The 23173-nt window shown below is 27.3% G+C and overlaps 4 protein-coding genes across 5 annotated transcripts; 1 reads left to right on the top strand and 3 right to left on the bottom strand.

The window, feature by feature from the left end:
- Window positions 1–7: 7 nt before the first annotated feature.
- LOC100162802 (N-acetyltransferase ESCO2) lies at window positions 8–4632 on the bottom strand. The gene is made up of 10 exons (XM_001943458.5): window positions 4295–4632; window positions 3754–4219; window positions 3183–3595; window positions 2859–3103; window positions 2526–2679; window positions 2245–2394; window positions 1983–2169; window positions 1755–1922; window positions 1466–1674; window positions 8–596 (listed from the first exon to the last, which is right to left on the bottom strand). The coding sequence occupies exons 2-10, from the start codon at window positions 4213–4215 to the stop codon at window positions 467–469; spliced, it is 2118 nt and encodes a 705-aa protein (XP_001943493.2). The 5' UTR covers window positions 4216–4219; window positions 4295–4632; the 3' UTR covers window positions 8–466.
- A 1984-nt stretch (window positions 4633–6616) lies between these two features.
- On the bottom strand, window positions 6617–17638 carry LOC100160772 (nuclear pore complex protein Nup214). 2 transcript variants are annotated; one of them, XM_016805061.2, is made up of 20 exons: window positions 17283–17638; window positions 17081–17213; window positions 16010–16218; window positions 15747–15937; window positions 15469–15680; window positions 15292–15415; window positions 15049–15230; window positions 14804–14988; window positions 13175–13233; window positions 12057–12145; window positions 11738–11964; window positions 11474–11661; window positions 11253–11405; window positions 11002–11190; window positions 8952–10924; window positions 8351–8885; window positions 8057–8190; window positions 7891–7986; window positions 6842–7034; window positions 6617–6662 (listed from the first exon to the last, which is right to left on the bottom strand). In XM_016805061.2, the coding sequence occupies exons 1-20, from the start codon at window positions 17319–17321 to the stop codon at window positions 6635–6637; spliced, it is 5139 nt and encodes a 1712-aa protein (XP_016660550.1). In that variant the 5' UTR covers window positions 17322–17638; the 3' UTR covers window positions 6617–6634. The 2 variants fall into 2 exon arrangements, with proteins under 2 accessions (XP_016660550.1, XP_008183683.1); XM_008185461.3 differs by having other exon boundaries at window positions 8351–10924; window positions 17283–17358; window positions 17458–17632.
- A 174-nt stretch (window positions 17639–17812) lies between these two features.
- Window positions 17813–20953, top strand: LOC100158686 (dnaJ homolog subfamily C member 9). Its single transcript, XM_001943564.5, has 5 exons — window positions 17813–18175; window positions 18465–18617; window positions 19757–19882; window positions 19943–20154; window positions 20220–20953. The coding sequence occupies exons 1-5, from the start codon at window positions 18082–18084 to the stop codon at window positions 20406–20408; spliced, it is 774 nt and encodes a 257-aa protein (XP_001943599.2). The 5' UTR covers window positions 17813–18081; the 3' UTR covers window positions 20409–20953.
- On the bottom strand, window positions 20702–23130 carry LOC115034494. The gene is made up of 5 exons (XM_029491694.1): window positions 22959–23130; window positions 21872–21982; window positions 21612–21806; window positions 21425–21546; window positions 20702–21356 (listed from the first exon to the last, which is right to left on the bottom strand). The coding sequence occupies exons 1-5, from the start codon at window positions 23069–23071 to the stop codon at window positions 21283–21285; spliced, it is 615 nt and encodes a 204-aa protein (XP_029347554.1). The 5' UTR covers window positions 23072–23130; the 3' UTR covers window positions 20702–21282.
- Between the last annotated feature and the right edge of the window lie 43 nt (window positions 23131–23173).

Genomic DNA, 23173 nt, shown 5'->3' with positions numbered 1-23173 from the left:
TATTCCTAGTTAAGTAAATAAACTATACAAATTGCTCACATAAGGGACTACATTTGCATATTAACAATTCAAAAATGAATATTAAACTCTTTTATGAATCTGAAAGTAGAAACTTATTTGATTCAAATAGTTTAATATAATAATAATTTAATACAGTTCTTAAGTATTTTGAAATTATCTTGATTATGAGATGCATTTATGAACATTTTTTATAATATTATAATTAGATAAGTATAAAAATAGAATTTTAATTGTCATTAAGTTATGAAAACATGAAACTAGTGAATTTGAAAAGAATCAAATGATCTAGTAATTAAATAAGTTTCAAGTGTCAAAAACTTGGTCAATATTAAATATTAAAATTTCATAAGAACTAGGACTTAATCTAATCACAACAATAAAAAAAAAATTATAAATAGTAAAAAATTATTTTTTAAATATTATTGGTAGGAATGAAAACTCATAATTACCACCCAGTATAGACAAAATAATCACTTTTGTTAGTGTACTTTTTAATGAATTGTTTTCCGGCACGTGTGGGTACTGTAAATGCTATTTCATGAATTGTCAATATATGACCATAGGCATAGTTTTTACTAAAATAATTAATATTACTTATTAGTATTAAATAATTAATCAACATAAAAAATGCTCTAGATTTTCCATTTTTAACTTGAATCTGGTATTGCAACTACCACATGTTATATAATTTTAAGACAATTTTGTAATCTAGAGACAAATAATACAAGTTGTATGTCTTTCCTTTACAAAACTTTGCATAATAAAGCTATAAATGAGCCATAGAATCAAACCAATTCCATGCAACACGCATATGTGCCTATTTTTTATTTTCTTATAGTATTTCACATTATATCTCCAAAGTATCTGATTCAGATGTAGAATAAAAATGTATAAATTAAATTAATTAAATATTTTCATTACAAATTATACTGATATTTATTTAATTTTTCTATTTTTTATGACTAGTCATGATATGACTTGGGGAAGTGCGCCCTAATAACACATTGGCTTAAATAGGGCGCTGCAAGCCAAAAAAGTTTGGGAACCCAAGTTTTAGGGAAATGGTTTAATGGCTGTGGTACATCGCTATTATATACTTGATGATTTAAGTTTTGTTGAGCAGACCTACGTTTATATTATTTTACCAAGAAAATAACAAAATTGTCTTAAAATAATATAACCCAGTGTTAACTTGTGGCAGTCACAATAACATATAATTGAGTTTACTGGAACATTATGGCATACACTGTTCAAAATAAGATTGTACCTCGGAGGCCAATTTTTGTGCATGGGCAGAGTTCCGTTCCAAAGCACTGGACTGATGAGGGAGTGAATGACAATGTGTTTGACCGATGGAGATGAAAACTGATAGCCACTGAAGTACGATCTCATTTTGAACAGAGTGTAGGTAGTCGCAATAAATGATAAGTATTATAAATCTTACCGGAAACAGTCTAGGAGTTTTGAAGCAATTCCATTATTACGACAGTCCCATTTTGTCCATATACGGTTAACACCTACTTTTACAGGATATGATTCTTCAGAAACAATAACCATGTCTTCTGTTTCAGTTTCTAAGTTACGATAAGCTTCAGATATCAGTTCTACTACTAGGCATCCAATCACTTGTTTGTCTTTTATATACAAATAAACCTGGAATATTAAATGTCAATCTTATTAAAATGTCATTTAATTATGCAAACTAATCTATTGCAAGAAAAACTAAGAAATACCTTTTTAGTCGCAGGTAAAATAGAATTTTGTGTGTTAAAGCCAAGTTCTACATCAACAAATGATATAACTTCTAAAGCTTTAGTGCATGCTTTTAAAGGATCTGAGCCAGATATAACAACAATACGTTCATTAGTGTCTTGATAAAGTACTTTTTCATTTTTAAAGCTCTAAAATAAAAATATTAAGTTAGAATTATAAAACGAAACAATTTATTTTAATCCACATACATTATACTTAAAAATATCCTTGGCTACATGGTATTTATCATGTTCCGCTTCATCTTCTGGTTCACCTCTTGAATAATAAAGGCCACATTGTTTGCACAAAAAACCACCAAATTTCTTTTGACCTGCATCAATTTGATATTGAGTAGCATCAATAATTCTTTTTATTCTTCTTGCTGTAGGTTTTTCACTAGAATAAATAATATAAATGTATTTTTAAAGATTATAATTAATAATTTATGTTAAAAAAATGAATAACAATTACCAAGCTACATGACTAGGTGAAGGTGTTTGATTGGTAAAAATAGGGAACAACTTTGTTTGTGGTGATTCGTTTAAAATTACAGAAGCATCATTTGAAGTATCTGTTAATTCTTCTAAGACCATATTATTAAATTCAAATGTGTTTGACACCCTAAAAAATAATTTTATATACAATTTTATTTAATGATTTACACAAATAGATGCGACCTTCGTTAAATTATATAATCTATATTTCATAAAAAAAAAAAATTGTAAATTAATTATGATTAATTTTTGACTTACTCTTTTTGTGATGAATAATCTGAATGATAAGTTTCATCAATAGCATAAGCATCTCTAATCAAATCTGGCATTTGACTTCTTAAATTAATATGGTTGTGACTTTGTGCATCCGACTTTAAACGTTTTGAATCCAGCCCTATACTTGAATCTTCGTCTAAACAATAATTTATAATAATTAAAATTATATTTGAATGAGATATAAATGTTAAAATTCTATTCTATAAAAAAGAATGATCTCAAATTTTATACGCATTTCTTTTTGGTATTTTTATATTTTAATGAATGTATTCAATTACAATTTAAGTTTGATATTTATTATGAATAATTTTATACCATCTCGATCTTCATGATTTCTTTTTGTAGAATTTGATGCAAGACCAGGGTAACGTACAGCTGTTGAATTGTCATCATCATCTTCATCATCTAACAATTCTATTAGTTCATTAACTTCTTGTCCAATTTGTTCGATTGCACCATCATCAAGTATTTCTGTATTATTAAAATCAGGTTGATCAACAGTGCTCATCCTATTTTCATCACCCCAGTTTACAACTTTAAAGTTAAAGCTATTATCTTTTCTGCAAGAGAAATTAAAAATATTTCAAATGAAACTATTTTATTTAATAAATAGTATTATGTAAAAAAAAAAGTCCTTACCTGTTTGGTGTATCATTATGAATTACTTTTGATTTGAAAAATTTCCTGTTATCAGAATCCTCAACTTTTATACGTTCGGGTTTTTCCTGCTTAATATATTCTATCCAGACATTTTTTGAGGAAGATGGTTTAGAAAAATCAAAATTGTTTTTCTTAACTACTTCATTGTTTTCAATTAAATTATCTTTTTCTTCACATAATTCAGTTTTGATGAATGGTTTTTTAACTGTAGGTTTCTTTTTTAATGGCAACGTAATACCAGGAAACAAATTTATCTTGGATTTTTGTTCTTGACTGGTTGATCTTGGTCTTTTCTTACTTGTTGATTTTGAATCTTTAAACAATTTAGCTTTTACCTTTGGATTATAATTTAAGCGAGTAAATCTTTTAACACGAAGATCTTCCAATGATATCTATTAATAAACAAGTACAAAAATTATAAAAGATTAATTTGTGAATAATGCAAATAATATTGCGTCAAATTCGTAATTAAAATATAGGTAGGTATATATAATATATTAAATAATACATTGATCTATTTAATTATTAGCAATTCATTTAAATTTCTTACTTGATTACTTCCATAAAAGTTTAACGTTTTTACTCCTAATACAGTCTTATTATTTAAACTAAAGCTTTTCTTTGAAGGAGTTTTAGCTGCTTTGTTAGTCTCTGATTCAAACGGTGTTGTGTTAACATTTTTAATTCGTCTGGAATTTGGAGTTTCCTCGATAACAATTGTTGCTGAGCATTCGTGTCCATTCTTTGATCCCGACATAAGTTTTTCAAATTTATCACTCATAGAGGGACTTAATTCGGTGATTGGAGTGCAGTTCATGTTAAATGATGAATCCGGAGAATCAAGGCCAGGATCATACACTTCTGGAGATGATTGTAGAGGAATAATGTCATGGCTGTCTTCATCCCAGTTATCCACGGGGAATAATTCACGTTTTCGATTTATTAAAAACGGAGACGGTTCATTTTTACGTAACCGAAGAGACTTGCGAGGAGTTGTAAAAGCAGACATCATGATCCTAATGCAATATATTCATAAACATGTATTAAATATAACAAAGGATTTTATTAGCTACGTTTAGAGACAAACTTACACGAGGACAAGACCAAGCGGTTAACTTATAATAATATTTTGATGATTATTATTCGGCATAAACTTTGGGCGAGTTTGGCTACGGACTAGAGACCCGGTGCTTCAGGTTTCTATAAAATATCCATGTAAAATGTGCCCGGACGCCGTTTGCGCATGCGTCGAGAATATTTCGGCGCGAAATCACTCGGAGGATCACTCTTATCAGTTAAGTCAGGTCTTATCGTTTTATCAAATCCCGATTCCCGGGTAAATTAAGCTTTGTCCACAGATATTGTATAAGCATACATAATATCATGACAAAATAGAGCTATTTTGTCATGCATAATATTATGTTTATGCATCATCTGGGGCTCCGTTTTTTGTTGAGTTATAACTTATAAGTTTAACGACTTGTAAAAGTTGTACAACGTGTTACGTAATAGTTTTATGATTCATTTTTTTTTTCTAGTAAAAATAACATTAATATTGAGGTTTAATTGATATTTTAATATCTTATATTAAATTTAAGCATTTACGAATTATTACCTCCAAAACAATATGAAACTTTTTACGAATTTCGTAAAAATATAAACTTTAATGCACAATTATTTTTAATAAGCAGTTAAATTTCGAATTTTGACAAAATTATCAAATTTAAAATTTAATTATTACTTTGTATAGGTAGTTAAAAATTCATAAAATGTTCAACTTTTATACCTAAGGATTCAAAATTTAAGTAAATGTTTCACTTAAATAGGTTAGGTATCTTTATATATACCACGGACTAAGATAGAATTCTATCTTAGTCCGTGATATATACTTAAATTACTTTATTCACAATTATATCATCAAATATACTTAGTAATATCACAGGCTGACTTGATCGTCTTTGCTCAGAATCGTTTTTCTTATGCATTGATATTATATCATTGAATTAAAATTTAATACCATCCATTACACTGACTTTTTGTATTCTAATGTATAGCAGAGCAACACCAACTTGTCCACCATTTTTTAGTTTTTTAGATTCTGAGCGGAGCGAGGAAGCTATTGTTTTTACAATGGTGTTTATTTTATTTTTTTTTATTTTTATATCCTGTATACAAAATTTCTTCCAGAAGGAGTGTTTCGATTTCAACATATAGTACCTTATCTTTTAGAAAATTGGATCAAGATGGTACTTTAGAGAGGTCATTTTTCGATTTTCTCAATAGTTATTTAATGCCACGGGAAAAACCACCGGAAAATTACGAATAAACGCTTTGTATATCACCTTAGAAACGAATAAAAATTATATTTTAATATTAATTCAACTCACATGATAAAATAAATAATAACATAAATAACATAAATATAAAATATCCAGACTGACAAACCGTCTCCGCTCAGAATCGTTTTTCTTATACAATATTATATCATTGCATTCAAGTCTAATACAACCATTATACAATGACCCACTTGTAACCTACTGTACAGCAGAGCGACATCCACTTACCTGCTTTTTTAAATTATTGCCATTAAAAAATGTTTGCTCTGACGAAAAAACTTGATAGTGTACAACAAGGTTCAAGTTTTGGTTGGTGCAAATTAAAAAAAAAAAGTAAACCTACAATCATTTTTCTTAAAATTTCAATTATTATTTTGAGTTAAAAATTAATAAAAATGTTTCTATTTATATCTTTATTAAATGCACTATAAAAATTACTTTAAATATATTAAAAAAATATATTACAAGTGTATTTTTGTTTTTTTTTTAATAGTATTTATAAAACAAATTTGTGACACTACGAGCATCGAAGAGTAAACTTCGGAAAACCATGCAAAGTTCATCGAAACATCAGCCCTACAATAACCTTAACCAGTGGCTCTTAGAATCGCTATTTAACAATCAGTATTTGAATTATCTTATAGAACCTAGGGTCACCAAGTCTCACACTATACCACTGTTATATTTATGTGCAGAAATGGGAAATAACCAAAAGTTGAAAACACAGACTCCAGTCACTATCTAAAAAGTATCCTAAATAGTAAATACCCTCGTACAAATACCTTTATTAAATTTTAACTAGGCACTCTTATAAATAAAGTATTCAATATTCCAATATTAATTAAAGTAATTAAATACCTATCTACAAACTAATTACAAAACAATACTGACAAGTTATGAAAAGTAATAAATGAAAAATGATACAACAATTTAGTAGTGTATTATATAAATAAACATGAATTTTATTTTTCAACAAATGTGTACAAAATAATTACAACTTTGGATATAATAAATTTAACATATGTTTTATTAGAATATATATAAAATAATTGAAAAGTTAGGATATTGTTCATTGTTGGTGTTAGATTTTTATCCTTAGCGCCAAGAACTAAATGAAGTTCCCCTAAAACAAATTTAACATGGATATAATATTTATTATTTATGTATATTTATTTATACTTTGTGACAGATAAACCAGTTTATAAATTTATTTATACGAAGTCATTAAAAAAAATGAATATTTATTTTATCAACTTAGTTGGTATTTTTAAATGGTAAGATGATAGAAAAAAAATTATTTACCCAAATGTAGCTCCTTGGGGTTTAAATGGGCTTGTTTGTTGTGGTTGACCAAATCCTGGAGTGGTCGGAGACACAAAACCAGTGTTTTGATTTTGCGCTATATTACCAAAGCTTGGGGATGTGTTTTGAGTCGCAAGAGAAGCAAATGCAGTCGATGGTTGTTGAGCAGCTGAACCAAATCCAAAATTCCCAGCTATTTTAACAATTTATTACAAAGTTAATGAAAATGAAAAATTCTCAATAAACTAAAATAAATTTTGGATTCTGTAGTTAGTTGTTTAACAATAATAATAAATTAACACTAACAATTTTACAAATCAATCATAATCAAATTCAATAGTTATCTATTTCCTTGAAAATAAAATCCAATACAATCATTAATTGATTCTGATTAAATCAAATGGCCTAATACTAAATTATTTCTTATACCAAATATATATAGTGGAGTGATACGGGGTTATCCCGCGAAATGTTTGTTCACTTCTCCGCTCATCTTAACTTTAAATATTTATAACTCATAAACTACTCGCCCCAAATTCGATTTTCATGTATCAAAATACTAAGAAAAATATTCTGCTTTGGAATATAAAATTAAAACCTAATGTTGTCATTCAAAAATCTAAAAAACTTAAAAAATTATAAGGATAAAAAATATTTAAAAATATAATTTTTATAAGAAAAACGTTGTTTTATAAGCTACTTGAAAATATGTAAAAAAAACTATTTTCAAAAAAATCTACACTTTTTGTAATAATGAGTGTTCAATGATAAAAGAATCACCCGGTAGTGATATATACATAGATAAATAGATCAAATGGTCTCCCTACTACTCATTTGTGATAAGCATTGACAAAGACCTTGAGGTAGTTTCAATTAACAAATAATATTCAATAAATTATGTCACATGGGGGTTAGAGGTAAAAAAGTGCAAAAAGTTTGCCACTATGCTGTAATACCACGTAAAATATCACCATGTATATAATATTGTGTTCACCAAAGATATTGATTAGTACACTATAGTGCAAGTTATTAGTTTGAATTTATAGTACCGTTTTGTCCAAATGTTGGAGCTGTTGATCCAAAGGTTGCAGCTCCTCCAAACACAGGTGTTTGATTAAAACCCGATGATTTTTCATAAGTAGTTCCTAAAAATTAAATTGAAATAATAATTGAATAGCAGAATAAAATATTTAACAATCAATATTATATACATACCCATACTACCAAACATGGGCGGAGATCCAAAACCTAAATTATTTGATTGACCAACCATAGCAGGACTACCAAATCCAGTACTGGCAGTAGCACCAAATCCAGAATTTGGTACTCCGAAACCTGTATTGGGTGTACTGGAACAAATAAAATTACTATGTTGGTTAACAGGTAATGTTAAAATTTAAGGCTATGTAACTGGAGCATAAAATTATAAAATATATTGGTGGTCTGGATTCAAGTTAAAAAAAAAAAATAACATTTAATATATGTATAAGTCCTGTAACTTGTATTTACCTTGCAGCTGGTTGGCCAAATACTGATTTTTGGTTAGAAAACAATGATGGTGTACTTGAAGGAGTTTTGTTAACAGCAAAAGGATTGGCAGCTGGGGCAAAGCTATTTGCTGGTTGAGATGGATTACATGCTGATTGGCCAAAAAGAGACATATTGCCAAATGCTGATCCAGGAGAACTAAATCCTAATGAAGGTTGACCAAATGATGATTGGTTAGCTGCAGCAGCTACTGATCCGAATAATCCACTAGATGCAGCTGTTGTTGAAGGAGACCCAAAAATAGACGATGTTGTACTAGTTGTAACTGGCGCTCCAAAAACAGATGACGTGTTTGTGGATGCTGAACCGAATATTGAACCGGATGATGCAGGAGCAGATGGATTACCAAATATTGAAGAACTTGTTGTAGCAGGGTTGGCGGGATTACCAAATATTGAAGAACTTGTTGTAGCAGGAGCAGCTGGATTACCAAATATTGAAGAAGTTGTTGTAACAGGAGCACCAAACGTTGTTGTCTGAGCTGGAGATCCAAAACCACTTGTAGTATTTGTTGTTGTAACAGGAGCACCAAACGTTGTTGTCTGAGCTGGAGATCCAAAACCACTTGTAGTATTTGTTGTTGTAACCGATCCAAACATAGAAGACACGGTAGTTGTAGATGGTGTACCAAATATAGACGGAGTACTTTTAATTGGGTTTCCAAAGATTGATGATGAGGTTGTAGTAGACGAGGCACCAAAAATTGAAGGTGCCATACTTGTATTGCTTGGTGATCCAAATATTGAAGAAACATTAGTTGTACTCGTAGTAGCACCAAAAATGGAAGGAGCAATAGAAGTACTCGTAGGAGTACTGAAAATTGAAGGGGCACAAGTTGTATTTGTAGGCGTATTAAAAATTGAAGGGGCACTATCTGTAATTGTAGGTGTACTGAAAATTGAAGGAGCACTAGTTTTGTTTGTGGGAGTGCTGAAAATTGATGCTTGGCTTGTTGTGATAGTTGAATTTCCAAAAATACTTGTAGTACTTGTTGAGTTGTTTGGCATACCAAACATTGAAATATTTGTTGTTGGGATTTCAAAAATTTGTGAACTGCTTGAAGTAACAGGAAATTTCGGAGACTCTTCATTTTCTGGAGTAATTGGTTCAGATATAATAGGAGTTGGACTTTCAGAGACTTGGGAAGTGGTTTCAGTAACACTGCTTTCTACAGTTGTTGATATAGCACTAAAATCAAGTGCAGTTTTAACAGTTCCAAAGCTGGACGATACTGTGGAGGATTCTAATGGCTCACTAACTATAGGAACTGTTTTTGGTGGGTTTGAAAAATTAAACGACGCTGTCACTGTGGTAGTTGGTAAGGAAGTAAAAGAGGATTTGGTTTCTGATTCTGTAGTTTTTAAAACACTATCTTTGGATGTGTTAAAACTGAATGTTGAAAATGATGCTGTATCCGGGTTTGTTGGTTTTGAACTAAACTTAAATGTAGTAAATGTTGCATCTTTTTCTGGAACTGTTTCTTGTTTATTCTTTGATATAATTTCAGCACCAAATCCAGAAAATATACTTGAAGATTCTGAGGGTTTTGGTGTTTCAAAACTTAACGGTTTATCATTTGGTTTGTCCATTTTATTTTTAATAGAATCAGCAAAATCAAAGTTCACAGTACCGGTAGATTTTTGTACAGTTGTTTCTGATTTTGCTGTAGATACTTGGGAAAAATTAAATGGCATTTTTTCTTTTGCTTCTGTTGTTCCTGAAATAATATCTAAAGTAGACTTATTGGACACCAAATTACTAGAACTACTGAAATTTATAGGCGTAGCCGTTAATGATTTTAAACTAAAATCTACAGGATCTTTAGTAGAAACTGCAGTACTAGTCACATTATTAGCAAACAATGGATTGACAGAGCTAAAAACAATTGGGTCTTTAGTGAAAGCCTTATAATCAAATTTATTTGAGAAATCATTCGGTGCAACTGGCTTAGGAGTTGATGAATTATCCATTGGATTCCAGACAGTATTTGTAAGCAAAGGTTTAGACCCCAATGAAATTCCTGGAGTAAAAGTAGCTACAGTTATTGGGGTTACTCCATTTATTTGTTGTGTGGTTGGTATTATTAAAGGCTTTTGGAATTGTGTCAAATCAAGCTGCGATGTTGATTGTAAATTATTATTTGTGACATTCTGTTCATTAGCATTATAGTTTTTGCTCAATAATGTAGACGGTTGTGGTAAATTAGACACAAAACTATCTTTTGTCACAAAAGGTATGCAATCATTTTTTTTTTCATGCATTTTTGGTTTTGATACCGGTTTTAAAGGTGTGCTACACACAGGTCTACTAAGATCTATATTTGCATATTGAGATCTAGTTATTTTTGTGCGCCTTGTTTTAAAATCTTTCAACCATTCTTGAAGTTTATTAACTTTGGAATCTGAAAGAGCTCTTTGATTTGCCGACAATACAGAGTACTTTTTTGCAACATTATATGAGTTAATAGCAGACACTCCGTCTTTGTCTAAAGTAATTTTTAATAACTGTTCTGAAAGTTTTGATAAGCCAACATCACTAAAGAATAAATTTATAAAATAAAAATATCATATTATATTAGATTATGAAAATTATAAAAGTAAGCATTTACTAACCGAGACTCGTTTAATTTAGAAGTATTTTGCACAACATCAGGTGCTAACGACAATTTTTTAAATGTTCTATATTTCATTTCTTCTACTGTATTATATAGAAAATTAATTTTTTCCTTTAGTTTATTCACTATATTTGTATTTACGACCAATGATTTATATATAGTTTCCAAACAAGGTATTTTCAACTCCCTAAAATTATAAAATAATAAAGGATGTTTAAATTACCCAAGTTAATAAAAGCTAGAACTTACTTATTATTTGGATTATAACTATCATATCTAGCTTTCAATTGATCATCAACATGTGTTAATTGAGTTTCAATGTAGTATAATGTACGTTCTATATTGTCAAAAAGTGTTTTACTAAATGGTTCATCGCTATCATTTCTCAATAGACATTTAAATCTAAACAGAAAATTAATAATATTAATTTAACTTGGAAAAATATGCAAATTTTTTTTTTAATTCATTACTTTGGATTTTTTAAAAAGAATATACGAGATTTTGAGTCTTCGACCCAAGCAATAGAATCTAACACTGCTTTTTGAAGAGCTTTACTTTCCACCCACTGTGAGCGATTGGTTTCGTTCAATTCTTTGAAAAACGAGTCCAATGATGTCCATTTTTTCATAAGTACTTCTTTATCTTTTTCATTGCCGATCTATTAGTATTATTGAAAAATGGACACTTCAATAAAAATAATATTATATTAGATATTTAGATGAGATTTTTCTTACCTTAAGCTTACTAGTATTTAATGATAATTTCAAGATATCCTCTAATTGTAATTGGAAAATTTGTACATCTTCCAACAATTCTTTTAACATAACTTGACTTATAGTTTCATCTGTTGAAGTATTTTTATCAGGATTTGTTTGATTTAGAGTATTTTGTACAGGTGTAACAGTTTCAGTATACACTTCGGAAACATTTGGTTTGACTACTGAAATTGTTGGTGTATCCACTAATAGTAATTTATAAAATGAATGATTATCATTAATCACATATACAGATATAGAATAATCATGATAAAAAAAAATTACATATTTTACATACATTGTGGTTGTTCAACTTGTGAAGTAGTTGATGTTTCTAAATAGCTTGCAAGCACCGATTCATTATGATCTCCTCTGGCTTTTTCATCACTGCATAAAAAACATTACAATTGTCAATTAATGTGAAATTATAGGAGACCAATACAAATAATAGTTTAAGTTGAAGTACAACAAATAAAAAAACCAGATAAGGCACAATGCTATATGATAGGTTTCTAATGTATTTCATAATTAAACAAAATAATGAATTTAATTTGTTTTTAGTTTTGTAAAATTGTCATTACATGATAATATTGATGCTCCAGTTAAAAATTGCAACAACTTGAGATATAACAAATCCGAGTTTTGTACACTATCTTATAGATTTCAGTTCAAGAACGCAATAAGATATAGATATATTATTGACTACGAAAGAGTATTTTCAATATTATAATTTACATTATGTTACATAAAAAAACAATATAGAAAACACATTATACCCAATAAACCAATATTTTGAGTTGTTGCAGTTTTAAACTGGGGCATCTGTATATCCTATTTTTCTTTGTATTAATTTTATATTTTTAGACTGAAGTTACAACTTTTGTCATAAGTCTGTGCATATTTTATTATTATCTCAAATTTCCTTTAAAGTTCCCTCCGTTTCACTCTTACATCATCATATTATTTTAAAGTTTGGATTAATTTTAGAATTTCAAAGTTTTAGTTATAATTCATTTTGAATTGATTTTTTGAAACTTCAAACATTTTAACCAAACTCCACAAAAAACCATAGAATGGTTTTAATAAGTTCATCTTATATATAACTTAAAATTAATAATATACACAATGGATCCTCAACAAAGACAGACGTAACTCAATTTAACACTTTATTTTTAAATTTCCAACGAAGACGGCAGTAACTCAATCTTATTGTATATAATAATTTTGGTTGATTTATACCACAATTAGCTTCGTTGGGCATCCAGAAAAACAGAATAAAAAAAATTCAGAAAATTGAGTTACGCGCTTCTTCATTGTAGACGTTGATATCTAAAATGAATTGTTTATATTGTAAACTATTTTATTGAAATAAATCTTTGCAAAATTAAAATATAACATAGTTAGCTATTTACTTACACAACATCTATTGTTTCTACTATTTCAGCCACATTTTGTTCAATTTCTTCAATATTATTCTATAAAAAAAAATTTATAATTTATTTCTGAACATTTAGAAACCATTTATAAGTAAAATAACTAAAACAAATTGTATGCAATTAACATGTAATATTCTTAATACAAATTCTATGTGTTTAAAATTGTATACATTTGAATTAGCATACAGTTTACATAAGTTTAAATAATAATAATAAAAAAAAAAAAAAACATCTGTCAATTGAATAATATTATATTAATATATTATCTTAAATATAAATCATAATATAATATGTTAAGAGTACGCTACCCGTGCATTTGTTGTCCCCGTTTTACACATGTACGGCAGTAAATTTTCATTCACTAGTTTCAATAGTGTGCTGTTAGTTTTGATATTAGAGTGAATTGACATATCATCAAACTTTTAGGTAAGAACATTATCTATGCTTAAGATAAAGTAATTTTCAAGCAAGATATGAGAATTTATAATTTGTAATATTTCACATACCCATTTTTTGATTGAAAATTATAAATTGAAAAATCGTCGAATCTTAAGCACAGATAATGTTCTTACCTAAAACTTTGATAATAGGTAAAATTCACTCTAATATCAAAACTAACATACACAATTTTTTTTTTTTAATTAGGCACTTTACTAATATTTTAACATATTATATTGCAACCTATACGCCAAACAGTTTTTTATAAAATAAATTACAAAGAACATAATAATAATACTTAATAGCAGAAAATATTATATATTATGTTGGTATGTTAATGTATACTAATGATTACTATTTAATAATTTAAATTCAAACAAGTCTGATATTATACAATTAAAAAAAAATGATTAAACAAGTAGGATTCAATATTCAGTTATTATTAATTGCCATTATAATTAATTTGGAAATTTGTTTTCTTTTGTGTTATAAAAAATTTGGAAATCAAGTGTTAATCAATAGTTTTTTCTCCTCATGAAAAATGTTGATAGTTAAGGATACAAGTAATTAGTAACATAAACTTTATTTGAACAAATAGATGATGTCAGCACAATATTTGTTTTTTATTTCAGACCTACGGACCACATAGATGAAACACATTCACGAAAAAACATTTATTTATAATTTTTCAATTGTCTTAGAGTAAAAACACACATCAAACAATTATTGAAAAAAACATTTTTGAAGTTTTGATGTATCAGCTTTATATTTTTATTATTTAACTTTAATTTTTTTTAATTTAATTGAATAATAAATTGGTGGTAGACAATATTTAAACAAATCAAAATGTCAAACTCTCACCAATATATATCTCAATATTTCTTTTTTAATGGGTAATTTTACTCAAGATTATTTAAAAACATGAATGATTTTGTGTGAATGCGGTTTGTTTATATTAGACATGACCTAGAGAGAGAAAAAATAGTATTTCCCCTGAATGATTAACTTGATGTTAAAATGTTTATACCTAGATGCTAAAGGAGAAATATTTAAAATATGGATTGTGTGGCGATTAAGACGTCACTTGATTTCAAAATTAAAGTAGTTATACCTAGGTAATTAAAAAAATTATAATATATTAAAATATTTAATAATCATAATATATGCTTACTATTTTAGAATTGGTAGTAAATAACTGAGAGACTATATTATCTGATATTTCTGTAGGTGGTTTACAAATATTTTTGTAGTCAGTTAACTGATTTTCAATATGATACATAAATAATATGCCATCACTTGATAATACACATAATACTGGCATTGGTTCAAGAAATATTTCTTCATTTGATTTAGATACTGTAACAGTTTTCATTTTAATAAGATTATTTAAAAATAAAATAGAAAAAATATATTTACATTGTTTTATTCGCATTTGAGAAGAAAGATCTAATGACATTCCTAAAGGATACACTTGTTTATCAAGTCTGTATGGTAACTCTGGTCTTGTTTCTAACACCCAACATTGCCATTGGTTTTCATTATTTATTCCCATAACACCAATTTCTGTACAATTTGAAGAAGCTACAAATAGAAGATTCCTAAAAAACAAATTAATAAATTATGTCAAAATATAGAACTACATTTTTAAGTATAATTTACCAATTCTGTTGAAATATTGTATAATATTGATTTAATCTATACTGTTCAGAATTCATTACAACATATTGTTCAAAGTTAATAAATTCCAATGGTGCATTTTTTGGTGTGTTGAGAATGTAAAGATCTATAGAATATAAATAAAGATTAAAACATTTTAAACAAGATATAGCAACTTACTTAATTGATTATCTGTGTTATCCACAAAATCGTAAACAACTGCAAATTGAAAATTTGATATCCATTTTATTTTAATAGGTTTTACATTTCCCGTTACATCGGTTGGTGGTAAATACTGCTTCATAGCTTTGAGTTCAGGTTTATACTGTGTTAAAGACCCATTAGAACTGCCAATTATTATTTGTTTTCCTTTAGGGCTCCAACTCAAACATCTAGAAAATATATTTTTATAATGAAATAAATAAAATAAGCTTAATACAGTCTGTCAATTTACATACAGTGTACTCGATTGTGGTGGTAAACTGACAACATTATACATTCCACCATCTTTCAACTCTATAATATGCAAGGATCCATCGGACAAACAGCATGCCAAAGAATTTTGAACACCTGGATTCCATGACATGTCTATTACATGTGATTCCTGAATAGCTGTAAGCTCAACAAATGCTAACGGAGAAATGCAATTCTGAAATTAAGTTTTGATTATGATTATGATGATAATAGTAATAATAATATAATAATAATTATTATATTTTACTTTTGAAATTAAATCCTCAAAATTGTAAATAGTTATTGAGGTTTTTGAATTTGAAATTCCTGCAACTGCTATATATGCTTCATCACAACTAAGGTCTAAAAAGTTCGGGGTATAATCTAATTCTATTTCACGTCTTAAAAAATTTGTCATTGTATTTTTTTCAACACCAAAATCACCAACTAGATGACGAACATGTTTCATTGAAATGACTAAACAAAATTTAAATATATATTTAAATATTCATAAAAATAATACAACTCTTAGGCCAAGTTTCTTAAATAAACACTAAACATTTAATGAAACAATAGTTAGTCCTTTGAAAATGATTGATCCATTAAATTTTAGTAAACCAATAAATAAATCAACTTAAAATTTAACTTGGCGTTAATATTAAATTCAATTAATGTATTTTGACAGTTGAAATATTCAGTTTTACTCATACGGGCAATTATCAAAATAAAACAAAAATTACATGGTTAGGTAAATTTAAAAAGTAATAATGGTTTGTCAATAGTTTAGATAACATATAAATGTTTTTATAAATGACTATATAAAATATCATCAGTAGAATTTAAATTTAAATGCAAAAGTAGGTAATGGTATAAAAAAATATATAATTTCCATTTCATAAAAAATACCTAGGTAATTGGGAAATTTTAATTTAGATTTCTGGTTCAATATAGCCTTTAAATACTATTCTACACCAACATAAATAATAATATATTTATGGTAAGTTGTTACTAAATTAAAAAAAGTTGTGAAACCTAAGATATTGGTTATATAAAAATTAGAATTATAAAATGTGATTAAAAATGAAAAGTTGAATTTTTAAATTGATCTACTCACTTACATTCAGATATTATTTATAAGTAATACTTAAATAACAACAATACTATAAATTTAAAATAAACTTCTAATAATAAATAAATCACAAAAATTAAAGATGATAAGGTAGGTACTATGAATTTTATGTATTCTACTATAAAAATAATATATTGTATAACCAATTGCATCTAAAATTCAATACATTTTTTTAATTTAATTCTATAAAAAGAAAATTATATATCGTACTGCAAAGCTGATTGGGAGAAGCAACAACAGTTATTCCAAATCGATTAGAACTGATGACCATGGCAGTAGAAGTGTCAAATTGGTGTCCTTCATTGAAAACTCGAAGATTGCAGAATGCCGAACACTTAAAATCCTATAAAAAAATTATAATAACATAATAATATAAAAACTTTATTTTTACACTAAATTATACTGTTCGTACCAAAACATCAACACATGATCCTTTAACGTGTGTACTCATTTTGATGTTGCTCTTAGAATTAAGTTAAACTAAAGAACTGAAAATCAAAGTGTCATATTGTAAAGATATTCAAATAATGGAAATAATTCAAAACATAAGTTGAAACCACAGACAAATAATTAAAACAAACTTTTACCACGGACAATTAAAATCCAAAAATCAAAGTGCACGCTGAATATTATAATAAAAATTAAATCGTAACGACACCAACTACCAGCATCGGCATCATCATCACGGCAACACGGCCGGTTATTATCAAAATATTTCAGACTTCTGAATATTGTACACTGTATATCTGAACATATACTTGGTAAGAGGTATACCGAACACATATTATTATGTTATTTTGTCAATTTGTCATCATGGAGGAAATCATGAAACGCTTTTTCAGTAAATACAGACAATAAACATATGTTACTTAACAATTTTACCCGCCATTTCAATCCATTTAATCATCATTCAATCCTATAAAAAAAAAAAAAAAAGAGTATAATTTGAGTAATAAGTAATAGTCATTCATCATCCTACTCGGCAACTCATCAGGCTTCAACGTTTCGTATTTCGTTGTTTACTTATTTACTTTTGAATTAACGTTAAGTTGAAATTTCAAATTTTTTGATTTATATCTTTACGTTTGTCAATTCGATCATTTTATTATTGTTTTAGTGGATATACACGCGTTCGATACAAGTTAGTTACCTATCAATATCGCTTGATATTCTATAATTTATAGTTTTTTAATTGTATTCACGATTTCAACATGACCACGTTATTAGAACTTTGCCGTAAATATTTCAACACTGACAATCTATACGAAGTGTTGAATACGAGAAAGGATGCTACAGATAAAGAAGGTTAGATATTGTGCTTTAGGCCCGTCGTTGGATATTTTCCGCCTTATTGCCCTAAAGGGAACAATTTAATACCATTCTACTGATATTTATTTAATTTTGCCGCCTTCGAGTCCTTTAAAACTGTACGCCCTCCTAAAAGCGACACATGTATGTCTCGTTTGTGACCTACTGCACTAGCGACGGGCCTGATTGTGCTCCTGTGTTGAGTGTAATTACAAACTTACAGCTAAACGTAGATGGATAAATATTTTAACTACCTATATTTATTGATTGTTGTGGTTTGTTGTAGTTCGTAAAGCGTATTATGTTTTGTCAATGAAATACCATCCTGACAAAGTAACTGAAAACGAAAAAACTGAAGCTACTGAAAAATTTAAAGTTATCAGTCGAATTCATGCACTGCTAAATGATGCTGACAAGAGAAAGCTTTATGATGATGCTGGTAAGTTATGGATTGTAGTGTTTACATTTTATATTACACTTAACTTTATTTGCTCATTAAATTATTAATTTATAATCGTTAGTGATTATTATATATATTTCCATTTTTTATTCTTTTGTTATTGTTATAAATTATTATTAATCAATTACCTACTTAATAACTATTTAAATTCTTCGTAGTTTAAATATATCTACTCCCCAAATAAATAATATTTTTCCCACTTAAATTGTAAGTGTACTCTCAACTCAAGTCTTCCAACTCAAATCTATTTTGTAATATGAACTAAATTCTTATTTTGATATTTTCCTATTACGGGTACTATTATATATTAATTCTAACATAATGGAATCATTAATTAGTCAGTACAAAGAAATTAATTTATATGTAATTAAAATACAAATATAATATGTAAGTATAGTATAATAGAATCGTCGTTATAAAATTAATGTCATTATTAAGAGTGTATATACGTCGGTTACCCTAAGACCAACTTGAGTTGGTGTTGGATAACAAATGAAGGGATATTTTCGATTTTTTTGTCAGAACGCAGCGCACCAAGCAACAGGGGCATCACTGATGTGGTATAAGTATAATGGTAGTGAATAAACGTAAAAGATCCATTCTCTTTTATTAGATAACTCCCTATTTTTTTCGTAATGAATTTTAATTTTTTCTATTGATTCAAGTTTTTGCATCATAGTTGGTATTTCCCCATTAAATTTGTGTAGAATTAAAGCCAAGCACTTACTAAAACCCAATTGCTATCGCCATCAGTAAAGAACCTATTATCAGTCATAAATAAACATTATTTAATACAAGACTAAAAATATACTGATGTTATTGGATGATTGTGTTTATTTTATAATATATTGCCGTTTTGTTCACTAATGCAAAATCTAAAAATGTATGAATGATGATATTCCAAAATATGTTTCAAAATATTTACAAATTGGTGAAGTGTGTAAAAATATGTAAAATAAAATTGGCATAATATTAATAAGATGATTTAAATTGTGAACGTTTCTAATAAAAATATATATTTATATATAAATCCACACCCTAGTTAGTGGTACTACCTATATCTAAAGTTAATTTAATGTACAAATTATTCCAGTTGGTAACAATTTTTTTTTTTGTAGGATGTGTTGGTGATGATATTGACCCCAACTCTGCTACAGAAGATTTCCCTTGGGAAACCTATTGGAGTTCAATTTTTAGAAAAATTACTGACAACGAAATCAGAGATTATGAATTAAAGTATAAAGGTATATATTTTTAAAAAGTATCATTTAATGTTATTTTAAATGTCATTCAATTTATTTTAGGTTCTGATGATGAAAAAAGAGATCTTAAAAAAGGATATTTAGCAGGGAAAGGAGATATGGAATTTATTATAAACATGGTTCCATTTAGTTCTGTGTATGAGGAAGATCGTCTTCGTGAGGTTTTAGGGAAAATCATTGAAGAGGAAGATTTACCAAGATTTAAAGCATTTAGCAATGAACCTCCTTCAAAAAAAAGAAAAAGATTAGCAAAAGTGAGTCAACTATAATATTAAAAATTATTATTCCTAGTTTGATGTATTTTTTTTTTTAATTTTAGGCTAAAAGAGAAGAAGCTCAGTGCACAATAGAAGTACAAAATAAGGAAAAAAATAATTCTAATGATTTAATGTTAGCTATTAAAAAGCGATCAGCTGAACGTGAACAACAAATGGATAATTTTTTTGCTAGAATGGAGGCTAAATATTGCACACCCAAAAAAACCAAAAAAAATTCTAAAAAGACTTAATATTATTAAAAATTATCTAATTGATTATTTTCTGTATAAAAATGTGTACATATTTTATCATAAAATATTTTATGAACAGTGTTCTTTTCTATATAAGACCTATTAAGGAATTGTATATAAATAATTAAATAATAATCGTGTAAATTCTAAAAAGCAGACTTCAAAAAATTGTAAATTCAATGTTACATATTTTGTAATACTAATATATTTTTTTAACGATTATATTATATCTATTTAAAAATAAGCAATGCACCAAAAAATGTATACATTTTCTTTTCTTACAGATGTTAAAATTCAAACCAGATTGTTTTTTATTTTAAGCATGGAAACATGTCTTTGATTAAGATAATGTTTTAAATGGGCCAGGCCAAAACAGTAGTAACAATATTATATGATATACAATATAACAACTCTCTCTTTACCATTGCTAATAATAATAATACATGATAAATGGTAATAATAAATAAAATGTTATATAGTTGTATAGTCACTGGAACCTAGAATCTTATATTGGGAGATAAATAAAAACCATTTAATAAATTTACTATTTAAATGTCATGCGCTTAATATACAATGTTGAACTTTTTATTATAAACCTTAAATAGATAATCATAAACCTGATAGCTAAAGTTAAATATCATTACCATGCTAATTCATGCTTTCTAAATAAAACAACGCCATAACATTTTATACATAATATTAAAAAAAAAAAAAAAAAAAATGCTTTTAAGTTTGAATCTTAAAAACCAGTATACGCTCAAAAATAAAATAATAATTAATAAATTAGTAATAGAATGTGACATTATAAAAAAAAACTTATTTTTGTAATATTTTAAATTCTTATATCATTTTCAAGAGCTCAGACAACTCCCCATTAGAGTACACTGTTTTTGAATGCCGATAAATTAACAGTTGATGATGAAATAATATTTTCCATTCCTTGAATTGCTAAAAAAATAAATATATATATTCCCTTATTATTCCCTCATTTTGTTTGCTAGACGCTACTAACTTACATTCTACGCATTTTTTCATAGAGTGTTCATCATTGTATATCAATTTAGCTTCACAATTTGCTATTTTTTTAGGTATGTCTTGGATTTGGCTACTAGTCATGGCCATTTTATCCGTGAAAATTCTAAAATAGATTAACTTTATTAATTTACATGTCTAAATTATATATTTAACTTAAATTTAACATACTTTGAAAGTTTAATGTATTCAAATGTTTTATTATGATTGATAACAGAGCTTGTTAAACTATGATAATATTCATTTTCTTTTTTAAAATCATTAAGAACCTCTTTATTTATATTAATACTATTAACTGCATTTGTAATATTTGTTTCAAGTATTTTTTTTAGTTCACATGAGCGTTTATCAATTTCTTTATGTAATCTGCAAAGAGACAATAAATAACTAAATAAGTAGTTTTGATTTCATTTACATAGTTTATAACTTACACAATGATACTTTTATCAATTTTGTCATTAATTTCCTTCTTCTCAGACATTAATTTCTCGATATTTTCATCAAATGTTCGCATCTGACATTTTAAATTATTGTTATCTTTGCTGCAAACATTTAGTTTTAATACTTAAAAAAAACTATTAGCCTTTCCAATTTTACATTTTTATTTACCCATCTCAACCTAACCCATCTCTACTCAATTAATATCTGTTTTTTAATTATTTTTTTTAATATTTCCAAATGATAAATTTAGTTGCATTAGAAATGTTTTGAGATAAAAACAAAAATTATATTCATTTGAATATTTACGATTAAGGTAATCTAATAAATCAAACACAACTCCTAGCAAATTAATTTTGGTAATCACTTAAAATAATAATTTAGAATGAGTATAATTCTTAAGAAAATTAAAATGGAAAATTTTATGAATGATTAACAAGTTAACTATGTTTGACCAAATTTTTTTTATTCTAATTATAATGAATAATATAAATACAAAAATAGCATATTTCTAAAAGCATATTCATGGATATCACAGTTGAAAAAATTAGGTATTCAAAATCACCTAGACCAAAATCTAGGAAACTTGGTAATAAATGAAAATCAGTTTTAAAAAAGGAAATTCCTTTAGTTTTGCCTAAAAACCACTTTTTTTAAATTGAAAAAAGTTTATCTAATTTGATATCATTGTCAATGCCTGCGTGTATGTAAGTTAATTGATGGCGAATATAAATATGCAGTATTATGCAGGCCTACTGTTATAATTCAGGACATTTATACATATTGACCGAAAACTATACAGATTAAGCTCACACATACTAATTTCCATTTACTTTGCACTTACAAGTAATTTTAATGTCATCATGTTAAATTGCCTACATGTATTTCCCTAAAACACGACCGACTGGAACCCCCTTAAATTAATTTTGTTGTTTTTGTATTTGTCGGTATAATCATTAAGTTGAATCAGTGTATTTTATGTTATAAATTAAAGTACATAATAGTATGTCCATACCAGTCAAAGGGTTAATAGAATTACTTAATATTAAACATTTTTTATAATAATTCTTTTCATCATACCTTATTTTAATTAGTAATGTTTGGAATTCTGCCTTGGTTTCGGTGGCCATTGTGGAAAGAACTTTAAAATTATGTTTCTTATGATGCAATAAATGACAAAGAGAACAAATCATTTTTAAACATTTCGTACAAAATAATTCTACACATTTCTAAAACAAAATAATAATGCTACTATATATGATATTCAGTGGCGCAAATAGGGGGGGTGGGGGGGG

This window comes from Acyrthosiphon pisum, chromosome A3 (genome assembly GCF_005508785.2).
Source record: "Acyrthosiphon pisum isolate AL4f chromosome A3, pea_aphid_22Mar2018_4r6ur, whole genome shotgun sequence".
NCBI lineage: Eukaryota > Metazoa > Arthropoda > Insecta > Hemiptera > Aphididae > Acyrthosiphon > Acyrthosiphon pisum.
This window is presented reverse-complemented; position numbering and strand designations above follow the sequence as displayed.